Source organism: Habropoda laboriosa, unplaced genomic scaffold (genome assembly GCF_001263275.1).
Source record: "Habropoda laboriosa isolate 0110345459 unplaced genomic scaffold, ASM126327v1 scaffold99, whole genome shotgun sequence".
Taxonomy (NCBI): domain Eukaryota; kingdom Metazoa; phylum Arthropoda; class Insecta; order Hymenoptera; family Apidae; genus Habropoda; species Habropoda laboriosa.
The window spans coordinates 1,695,136-1,706,321 of NW_017100239.1; the positions used below are offsets into that span (position 1 = coordinate 1,695,136).

Sequence of the window (11,186 nt, forward strand, 5' to 3'; positions counted from 1 at the left end):
TTGGAAAGACACGTGCCGCAAATGCTGCTGAGGGGAGAACAGGTCGCTATAATCGTCAAAATCAATTGACTTGGTGAATACGTCCTACCATCGGGAACGGACGCTAGTGACGTCACTGCACGCGGCTACACGTTGCGACGAAACGTCCTCGATCAACTGTGCGGCGCAATACCGAACCGTCGATTGTTACTTATTTTCTTTTTTTTTTACACACCGTTTATGTAGCACATTACGCTACGAATGGTGTCCAATAAAGATTTACATCTATTCGTTCATCTGATCTATTTTATAAAGAAATTTGTCGCATCTTCGAATGCAAGAACCAAATGTTTCCCGGCGACGAACGCAGCGTTTCGGAAACCTGGAAGTCGTCGAGCTCTCTGGCTTTCACGAGAAAAGAACATCTTCCAGTTCGGCCTTCGCGGCGGCGACGTTTGCTCGAGGGTAGGAAAAACGCTCGGCGGTAAGAAAAAAAGCACGGGTCTTGCTAATCTGCAGCGTGACCATCGACGAGGAAGTTGCCCAGAAGAAAGTAAATTCGTAATTGTTCGGTTGCACGGTGTCGCTGCTGTAACTAACTCGCCGCCGCCGCCACGAACGCCCGCTTTTTCTCCAAGGCGGTGTTCGTTGCACGCGATACACGCCGTCTCTTTCTCGCGTGTGCCCGTGGAATGTGCATCCTGGGAAATAAGAAAGTTTCGGTGCATTACGATAGACGATGCAACTGTCTCCGTTTCGATTTTACGTTCGTGTTCACTTTCGTTTTTCGCTCGAACCCTCCGACAATTCCCACTACACAACCCTTTCGTTACGATACTTTAATTAACCGTCCAAGGAAAAGGGTCACTTCTCACCCATCGTAAGGTACACAGAATTTTTCTCTCGGTAAACAAAAATAGAGATAATGTTGAAATTTCTACTCTTCGACCCGCGAGTAAAAATGTGTTTACATCGCATTATGTCCCCTTCCATATAACGCAACGTTCGTACGCAACATCTTCCTATAAATATCTCCGGTGGACACAGTTTTTGCCTCACCCTCTATATTCCATGTACAAGAGCGCAAATAACACGGGTCAGAAATGACCCGACTTCATCGACCGCAGGTTAAGACAGTCTTTACCACAGCAGAGACTGTATATCCAGCGATCCTACCTCCAAGGGTTAACCCAAAAAGAGCCGATAATTATACAGGCAACCGCTCAACGTGATTTTTCCTCTTCTCACGGAACACGGAGCACGCCTTCTCCGTTTCTACGTCGCAGAAAAGTGCATCGAGCGTCGCTTGGGCCACGGTGAAAGCAAGAACCCTACCCCCCCTTGGCCCCTAGATCGACCAGGGGGGCGCACAATCCCGGCAGGCCCTCTCACTTTCGCTCTCCGGAGAAAGTCTGGCCGGCGTCGCCGTTGTCCGCGCCCGCCCTCACCTCTCGTTTCTGCCCCGGGAACGTGGTCCCCGTGGCCCCTTCCTCTGCCTCCCATCTGCCCCCACGCCCCTCTTTTCTCTTCCACACACCGGTGGCCCTTCCTAGGCCGCCCCTGACTTCGCAAAAGCGCTTACATTGCACTCGGCAAGGCGAGCACACGGACTCCTAGCTTCGCTGCCGTAAGCACGATAGAGAAAGAGAGAGAGAGAGGAAGCGAGAGAGCTGTTTGGTTCTCTCTCTCTCTCTCTCTCTTCCCCTTCACGCCACTTGTGCACTTCTTCTCTACGGTGTGCTCTCGAGCCGACGGGGGTTAATGCACTCCTAGAGCAAGCCATAACCTTAGCCGGGGCCCCGGAGAAGCGCGGGAATCTTTCGCGATGGCGACGTACGACGCACCGATCGCGACCCTATGTGCCCGAAATTGTAATCGTTCGGAGAAGAGAAAGAAAGATTTTTCCAGATCGGAGTAGAATTTTATTTAAAGTGCTAGCTAAGATCGTACCGGAGTGTATGTACGCGCGAGTATATTAGAATTTTCTTAGAAGCTATTTATTTTTGCACATACGTAGCAGCGTATAAATAAAGCCATAAAGTCAACAGATGTAGCGTACGCAATCCTTGGTTCTAAATTAACTTTGATTAGGTCCAAACTATTCTTAACTTCTTCTCGCATGCATGGCTTGTACCTCCCTTAGATCATCACTCAGGTATACCTATTTCCTGTTCGACGTATCAGTCCGACTAATTAGTAACACTTCCATCTAAAGCACTCTCGATCTCTCTGTGTACGACCAAGCGATACGCGCACAGAGGCGGAGTAAGCGTGGAACACGCGACTCTGTTCACGTTATCGCGACGCGGAATTCTTCGGCCGTCGGAATTTTCGCTCCGAATTTCACGCGATAAATTCTATCGAAACGCGAGAAGAGAGAGAGATAGGCGATGAAAAAACGACGTCGCGCGGTCATCGAGAGATTCGTGGACGCGAAACCTTGGAACTCATTGTCTAGCAGCGATAATTGGACGTACTTGGGTAACGTAGTCGTCGCGTGCGTGTGTGTGTGTGTGTGTGCACGCCACGCTCCGTAGAGAGAATAGTTTATCTCTCGTCTCTATCAATCTGTCTCGCTCGTTCACGCTAGACGATAGAGTACAGAGGTATATACGACGGTCCAGGGCCGACAGGCGACCGCCTTGGAGGCGTAATGACGATCGTAGAAACTCTCGAGGCCGGTCCACCGAGGGCCGACAGTTTTATGAATGCGCGAACGTGATAGAACGCTGGAAGAAAGACGGACATCGATATCGAGCAGGTATCAAGTTTTATTCCACCTCTGTATCACCAAGTACGATCAAATGGAACGATGATAAGAAAAACAGTCGGACGTTGATAAATTCATCTTCACCCGTCGTTTTTTCCATGAGAATTTCGACTTCACCGAACTAACCGAACGGTGTCTAATTTCGATAAACAGGAGAGGAATGATTTTGCCTGCTCGACGGTAATTTTATTTCGATCAAGGTTACATTCGCAGCACACAGATACACACACACGGACGCAGGATGTGATTTTGAAAATATTTACCGAAAAACAATGTCGAATGGTATTCAGTTATTCGAATGTTATTGCAAAACGAACAAGCGTCCATAAACAAAGCGAGGTCGCGTGGCAAAATCGAACGAAACGGGGGATAGAGACCTCGCGGAAAATTCCAGATCTCGCCACTCCGTCCTCGAATTTAAACGATAATGAGCGGGGGAATAGGAGATTACCGCGTACTATGAACCAGCAGCCGGTTTCATTCTTAAACGAACCGTCGATCTTTATCTACGCGCCATTCTGCCGACACTCTACCAGCCTGGTGAGAGCCTATACGAACGAGATAGTGCAGCTCATTAGCGTACGACAAAAGGTGTACAACCTTCGACAGCATACTTTTCTTCGTAAAAATGTCATCAATTTTCTTCGATTTTCTAACTTTATCCGAGAGCACGCACACGCGCGCGTCGATAAACAACTGTTCGATGCTAAACGAGCTGTGTCTAGGTTAAGAATTACGTAAATCGAGAAGCTCGTAGAAATCCCGTGTGAATGGAAAGTTAAGCCAAAATCAACTTGGAAACGTGTCGTTCGTTCCAGAGTGTGTAACCCCTCGAAATGAAAATTCTGGAAATTCGGAAGCATGCGCGAGGTGTTTCCCGTGTGAGCGAGAAGAAAAACCACGCACGTGTTGAAAATAACCTCTTAAACGTCCCTGACGAGGTGGGAATGTTGAGTTTGCCGCGAATACTCAGTTAGCTCGTGATTTGCACTTCCTAGTCGCGGCTCGTACGCACCAACACACCTTCGCAACCGCCACGCGCGTTTCTCTCCAGGCAGTACGCGGGACACGAGGAGAACAGACGGCGAGAGATGCACGAGTAGTTGTAGAGCCGCGAGGGAGCGAGGAGATCGCGTCGGTGTGTGCGTCACCGACGGTGTGTCGGTGTAAAACTAACAATAATAATAAGGTTGAGTCATGTGGGGCCTTCGAGAGCAAAGAAGGGCCTTGATTTGTGCCCCGGGCAAGGCAAAGATCTCTGTTTCTCCGTCGTTTCTCTCCTTCCTCGATTCGACGTGCTTTTTTGGAGCTCCTCAGGCCGGCCTGGGGAATTCTACGTCACATAGAAACGAGACTCGAGGGCAGGCCGATCGTAAAATGTTGCAGTTCGATTGACGTACACACGGGGAAGGTCTTTTCGATTAATCATACCTCGCGAAATATCTTTTTACGTCACCTTTCTTAACCCCTTGGGTTCAGGTGTTAGCTTCCAAGAGAAACGGTACTAGAAAATCGGTTAGAAGAAGTAAAGTAGTACGTAGAAGTGTATCGGTGAGAAGAGACTAGATACACTTTTTATTCGAATCTTACAGTCGTTGAAGGGTTAAATCTTCTTATCTCTAGAATTCGCGTGCAAATAAATTTTCCGTTGAAATCAGCTAGCCTACAATGCAATCACTTCTTTATCTCCTCTAAAACATTACCGACTGCAACACCTTGTGACGAATGGATCTCGATCGACATCGCAGGATCAATTTGTTCCAACGTCGATACCACTCGCGACTTTCTCACGGCGAACGATCGCAAAAAAAACCATCGAAACTTTCGTTCCAATATATTTACAGGTAATGCTAACCATCGTTCTGGCAAATAGCACAGCGTTTAATGGCTATTGGCACCGCGGACAACTTCCTCGAAGGCTTCACACCGTTCGTGGGTCTCGATGGACCTCGATCATCCTGGATCATACCGTAAACGCGCGTTTTTATAATCCGTGTCCCGACGAACAAACGCCACCTGACAATTCCACGCGCCGTCACCTATGCTTGACTGGCCAACAATCGGCGATTGGGTGCTTCGATCAATCTTCGAATTCGAATATTTCCAAAAGAAAGGCTCGTGAGGTCCACACAGGCAGAGACAGAGAAAAGGTCGTTGACGTCAGCCATTGGTCGTCGTTCGGTTAGTCGTTGTGATCACTGAATCACACGTATAGGAAGATGGAATAATGATTTATTTTTATTCGCCGGTGTAGCAGCGAGGTGGCAGTAACGTTGACACAAAATCTGCAATATCATCTACGTGAAGTTGTCTCCCGAGTATGCGTGCTTATACGGTAGAATAGAGAAGCATGGCACTGTTGTATGTGTCGCGGTAATTATTATGTTTATGCATCATGCTAGCGGTGATCGCGGTCCGAAGTAGCGTTTTCCACGTAATTATGTAAATACGCGACAATCTATCACTAAAAAGCGGACGATTTCAATTATCCAGTGAATTGCCATGCGGTGAAACAACCATGGTACAAAGATCGATACGCGGCATTGTGCGTACCACGCCAGTAGAATAAGTGATCAGGAAGATTCACGCTATTACGTATGGTAAATACCTTAGCGTTTGAAATATCTCTGTATTACTTGGTGATAAATTAAATTTCGTATCTTCGATACTGTTCAATTTTATTCCTTCTTCCAAAAAAAACACCACATTCTACAAACCCATTCACCAAGTGTAATTCGTTTAGAGAGCAGCGTGTATATAGGTACACGCACAGAGGTATTTCGTTAATTCTATGCATAATCAGACGAGATTTTACGATCGTACCGTGCAACACACTGTGTCCACTTCGTCTCGATTAGAGCGCTACTATTATCCTTCTATAACGAGCGTTTCATTAGCGATACAATGCACGAAGAATCGTGTAGAAGAGGAAATTACGAGGCACTACGAGAGACACGCATGTATTTATAACGGAAATAAATAGGACTCGTAAAAGCCGCAACGATCCTGGGTCCCAGTTACGCTTAAAAATAGCCCGGTCGCTTCCGATATAACTTTTTCATTATGAGCCTGATACTTTGTTGCCTGTACGTGTTGCTCGCTGCTGCCCATTTCCTGCATCGTCAAACCGGTTTAATCTTAAAGGATCATCCGATCGAACGATTCCATCGCGTGCTCGAATTTCGACGACGATCAACGATCCTAATTCGTGATAACGAACACGAGAGAAAGGAGGAGGCAGAAGAAGAAGAAGGCGACGAAGACGAAGAAGAGGAGGAGGAGGAGGAGAGAGACATTATGCATACGAAAAACGGTCAGTTGGACGTCTGAGCGGAGTCACGTCGCCGTACGATCCTGATCGTGAATAGACTACGAATACAGCGAAGGAAAGGGAAACGAGAATGGCATTACTGAGAGAATCACAGCGAGTTAACTCGAATAGAGCATAAGATAGTGTAACTGCAAAAGCGGCCTTCCAAGCTCACCAGCCTTCCGCTTTTATTACGCTGCGAGAGTAGTCGTCGGCGGCTAGGGCCACAGAGTGCCAAGTTAAACGATCTCTCACCGATGGACAAGCCTGTGACATCAGAATCGCCAGCTAGAAATTCCGTGCACGCGTCCACGCCGCTTCTATTTCCACCTTCGGTTATTTAGACGTTGACCTGGACGCTTCCTCGAGGCGCTAATAAACCGTCCAGCTCGTGTACTTTTTTTCGGGGGAACCATGAATGGGAGAACCATTAACTTCCGACTATAGGCGCCCGACGTTTCGTAGTCGTGAATGATTTAAAAAAAGAAAATAGTACACATGTAGCGGTGTTTTCTCTACACCCTTTTGGCAAGATTCTTCGGGGACAGAAATTATTTTGGCTCGCGGGTTGCATAATGAATGACGCGGTAAGGCAAACAAAAAGGATCCGAGCAAACAAACGTATTCTTTCTGCATTGGATGTTGCGAGATAAGGAGATACACGTGTCGCGATAACTATTCACGTGGTATTCGATAAAACTATAAATTTCGTTTTCTTCTTTTATTTCGCCGTGATAATGTTACCGTGCAACAGGTGAATTCCACGTGTATCTACTATTTCGCCAACCTCTTGCATCGTCAATTTATCAATCACGGTTGTTATTTCGCATCGTGAACGTTACACACAGAGAGAGTTGTTCAATCGTGTTGTCGAAATAATATTTTTCGTACAGTGTTTTAAATCTCGCACACTTAAATCGCGTACGATATATACACACGTATGTACATAAAGCAACAAACACAAAGCCACTCGTTTTTAATGGGCATCTACTTAACCGTACCGTTCTGCTGTTTTGAAGGTAAACCGTCCCAAGGTGAGAGAGCTAAACTCAACCGAAGAATAATTGTTTAATCGACGCAACAATAACATTTGATTCAGCATTATTCTTGCCTCATAATTAACGAAACAACATGAACGACTTTTCCTAATTGGATGCCTGAAGCAACAATATATAAACTGGATGTTTATCAAACCGAAAAACTGATCGTTTCATGCTTCGCCACTGTACGATCGCGCCTGTTATCCAGCTGCATACGAGAGGTCTGTAGATACTTGCCGCGATATACATACATATTACGTGTTCGCCAATGATTCACGATTCTCGCCATCTCTCTTCAATCCAGTTTCTACTCTTCCCGATAATTAACCCTTAGGCTAGTTAAACTGTTACCACGACTCTAGCTGATCGTATGCAAAGGACACCGAAGAATTTCACAATACAAGATAAAAAGAAAAAATGGCCATTCAGTTACTACGTAACGAAAGGGTTAATCCACCTTTACGAGATAATGGGCGTGTTTGAACGGGACACGAGAGGCAATACCGTGGAATTTTCGTATTCTCCTAGGGTCTCCGACATACCCTTGACCATGACCGCGTTTTTCATGGACTCACTGCCAGGGGGGCAACCTACACAGGGCGATGGTTCCCCGGTGTGTTACGCGAAGCGAGCAACAAGAGGGCACACGAGAAGGCAGGGGCCCTGCGCGCCTCGAGAAAGGTTAGGTCCGCTTCGTGGGGCCCACAGCGAGACTCTCGAAGGTCGTTGGTACGTATGAACGAACCAGGGGCGGATATGCTCGAAAAAGATGGAGGGGAGAGGGAAGAGAGAAGTGGGCCCAACGCTTCGGGTCCTCCCCCTTCGCTCTCTCTCTCTCTCTCTGTCTACCAGAACATTGCCAATATAGAATGCTCGAGAGAGTCAAGGCTCCGGCCCAATTCGAGTTCGTAAACCTAGAGCCACCGCGATAGGTCACACGTACGCCTCTTTTTCTCTTCAGCTTCGCGTTCTAAGGTCATTTACTTTTACCGAGACACATTCAAGGTAGCTCGAATCCTCTCCTTGTCCGTTTCGGTTAGCTTTTTCGGAGACAAAGACAAGGAAGGGAAAATTGAGGCGCGTTCAAATCGTTTCCTGCGTCACAGCAGAGGGACAGGTGCAGCAACCTAGCGACCTATATTTCCAGGACCTGCGCGGCGCTCCTCTCTGTCTTTCGATTCTCTCGTCGTGTGCAACATGATTCGATTTAAACGGACGTGTGCGGTAATAATTAAATAGAATCGAGAGAGGTACACAATCGCGGTTGCTTTCCTTTGGCGGCAAAAAATAATTGCAACGCTCTGACGACACACGTTTACTACCACAGTTCGATATTATTTTTGGATATCGCCTGGCTGTGTGTGTGTGTGCATATACAAGCACGATAAGGCAAACACAGATGCAACGACTGCTCTTGAAAGCCAGCGGTTACGTGTGCCGCGATATTATCGAACACGCGTGATTGCTGTGTCATAAGAGAATGAAAAATTTGATCAGAGGAGATCGATGCGTTCAACCCTTCTTCCAACGATACGTTAACAACTTGTACATATTCGACATTGAAATTTTGGCGGGAATCTTTAATTTCTTGGAAAGTTCGTAAGAATATTAAACAGCGTCGATCGTTCTCGGTTACGAAACAGGAATGTATCTCGGAGAAAGGAGAGAAAGGGGGGAGGGGGGAGGGGAGACTGGATCGCGGGTTATCTGCGTGAGAGGAAAGGATTAAGAGACGTAGCTAGAGTAAATGGAGTGGCGGAGGAGTGGAAGGTAGGAGGAGGTTACGGAGTTGCTCCACGTGGTAGCAAACTTCAGGGACGTTGGTTTATATGGGGCGCGAGGCTACGGGGCCCTTATGCCGCGCGGCCCGGCATCTCAATATTTATCGAACGTTATGCCGGCGCGGCGGCGGTGGCGGCGCGATACTAAACACACAGCAGACGGTTTTGGCCCTCGGCCCTGGGTAACGACGAAGGTCGCCACGTAACCGGTCGTCGCGCACTAGAGAATTAGAGAAGGCGGCAGAGAGAGGGAACGCGAAACTCGTGCGCGCCACTATAAACCTCTTAAGTATATTAAAGAGTCGCGAAGTCTTTCTGAGTTGAAGCCAACCGAGGAACGGACGAGAGGAGGGTTCCCAAGAGAAAGAGAGAAGGGTGAAAAAAGAAAGACGAGGAGGGATTGATCGAAGGTTGGCCTAGACTGAAAATACTTGGATAAAATATAGATGCGTCTTATTTCTGCATGCGTGAGAACATTCACAAGTGCATACGCGATCTACGAATTCGGCCGCTTCATCTGTTTACATGTCATACTCGCGCGTGCAGCCGAGTGAAATTACGACAGCCGAACCGGCCAACGATATCGGTTGGAACCGAGAGGGATCGAAGCTTTCCTTTATATCTACGACAGATACGTAACTTCCAAATCTGACTCTTTTTAACCAGTTTTCAACCGATACTGCAATTCCCTTTGCAGAGATAAGGATCGATACGTGTTGCACAGACCGCCCGTTATCTTTTGCTCGAATCGTCCCAGAGACGGTTACGATAATTTTATATAATCGATACAATAGTAACGCGAGCTACGCTACGGTCGCCGTGAGACGGAGATAGCAGGAAGGGATCGCGCGCGCAAACACACAACGAAAGAGAGAGCGAGAGAGGCGTATCGATTCGTAAAACGCTATTTACAATTGCGTCCATAAAGTGACGCAGAAAACCGAGCGTACACCATAGAATTTAATCGTTTTTATGTAAACCGATATCTCGTGGTACACCGAACCATAATGCGTGATCACTTCCTTGATCGTATGCGATTACCGTCCGGTTGCTCATTTTCACCCCGACCGGGCGAGCCACCGCCACCACCACCACCACCACCATCACTATCACGCCAGCGACGAGATTCGCTTTTACCCGGAGAAAAGATTCTGTTAGGTAATCCACAAGCCAGACATTCGATCGCAGCCGCTTTCGTTAAATCACTATTATTGCTTCGCGTCCCGCGCGGTCCGTGTTCGTCAAACAGACTCGTGTAGGTGGCATTCAAACGCGTTCGACTTTACCGCCACCTTTAACTGTCACTAATCATGGAGGCAAACGTAACCTTTGAATGGTCGTCGTTCATGGCGTTTCTATCCTATCACTTAATCGACATCGCGTTGATACACACCGTATTACTCGTTTCTTCTTGCCCTTACCTTTTCGCGAAGATTCGAAACTTCCAATCGAGACGCAGGCGACACAGGACAAACTCCCGATGCACGCCAGTGTGCTTTCCTCACTCACTCGATCGTTGACAGTCCCGTAACCTCAACCGTCTGCCCCTTTTCCCGCGTTCACTACGACGCACACAAACTTCTTTCGAGTCACCGAAAAAACGTAAACAAACTTGGTCGTACAGCGACGAACCGCGTGCCACGACGACCGCTGTGCCAGCCAGCCACCTCTTAGACTTCTCGTATCAATCGAAACGAACGGAAGAAAAAGTGAAAAGAGCGAATACTATCGCGATGAACTTGTCGCGTCCCGCACACGATTCACTATTGACTACAGATCGAGGAGAGCGCGCGCAACTCGCGCTCCTGCTCGTCCCCGGCGATCGGTAAAAAAGTTTCGCCTCTTCGATCTTGGGACAATGGCGGTTCTACACGCGCGCACAACCAGTAACTGTTCTTTCGCGAGCGATCGAGGAAGCGGCCATAGCTCTGCCGATACACACCGATTATTTACAGTCCGAATCCTACGACGCCATGTACGGTATACACAAACACCACCGAAAACAGTCCGAATCGTTGGACAAAGTCAAGTCAGTCCACTAAAGTGACGGCGCAGCCGTGCGAAGCTCGTTACTTTCGGCCGCGGGAAATTCAGGAAGCTCGTAGACCGCCAAACGATGCACGATTATTGCTCTCGCCTATCTATCGCGCAGCTCTTTTTCCCTCAACTCTCTCGGAATCCTTTCTCCCCGGGGTTCTTCGTAAAAGCGTAGACGGGGAGGGAGAGAGGACGAGTTACGTGTGACACGAGGCGTCGCGTATACACGAGTCTTTGGCCGTAAGCGCGAAGGAACACTGAACGTAACG

General features: G+C 47.8%; 2 protein-coding genes across 4 annotated transcripts in view; one reads left to right on the plus strand and one right to left on the minus strand.

The window, feature by feature from the left end:
- Positions 1-69, plus strand: part of LOC108571741 (U7 snRNA-associated Sm-like protein LSm11) — a 16,740-nt gene extending 16,671 nt beyond the window's left edge. Inside the window, exon 6 of the mRNA XM_017933854.1 lies at positions 7-69. Within this exon, the coding sequence (XP_017789343.1) occupies positions 7-69 (63 nt within the window). The remainder of the gene's footprint in view (positions 1-6) is intronic.
- Positions 1-11,186, minus strand: part of LOC108571763 (ecdysone-induced protein 74EF) — a 152,641-nt gene that overhangs the window by 130,722 nt on the left and 10,733 nt on the right. For 2 of the 3 annotated variants that reach the window (XM_017933889.1, XM_017933887.1), the window contains exon 1: positions 10,302-10,619. The exons of the other annotated variant lie outside the window; for it this stretch is intronic. The gene's annotated coding sequence lies outside the window, so the exon portion shown is untranslated. Of the gene's footprint in view, positions 1-10,301; positions 10,620-11,186 lie in introns of those variants that run through there. 3 annotated transcript variants of the gene reach the window in all.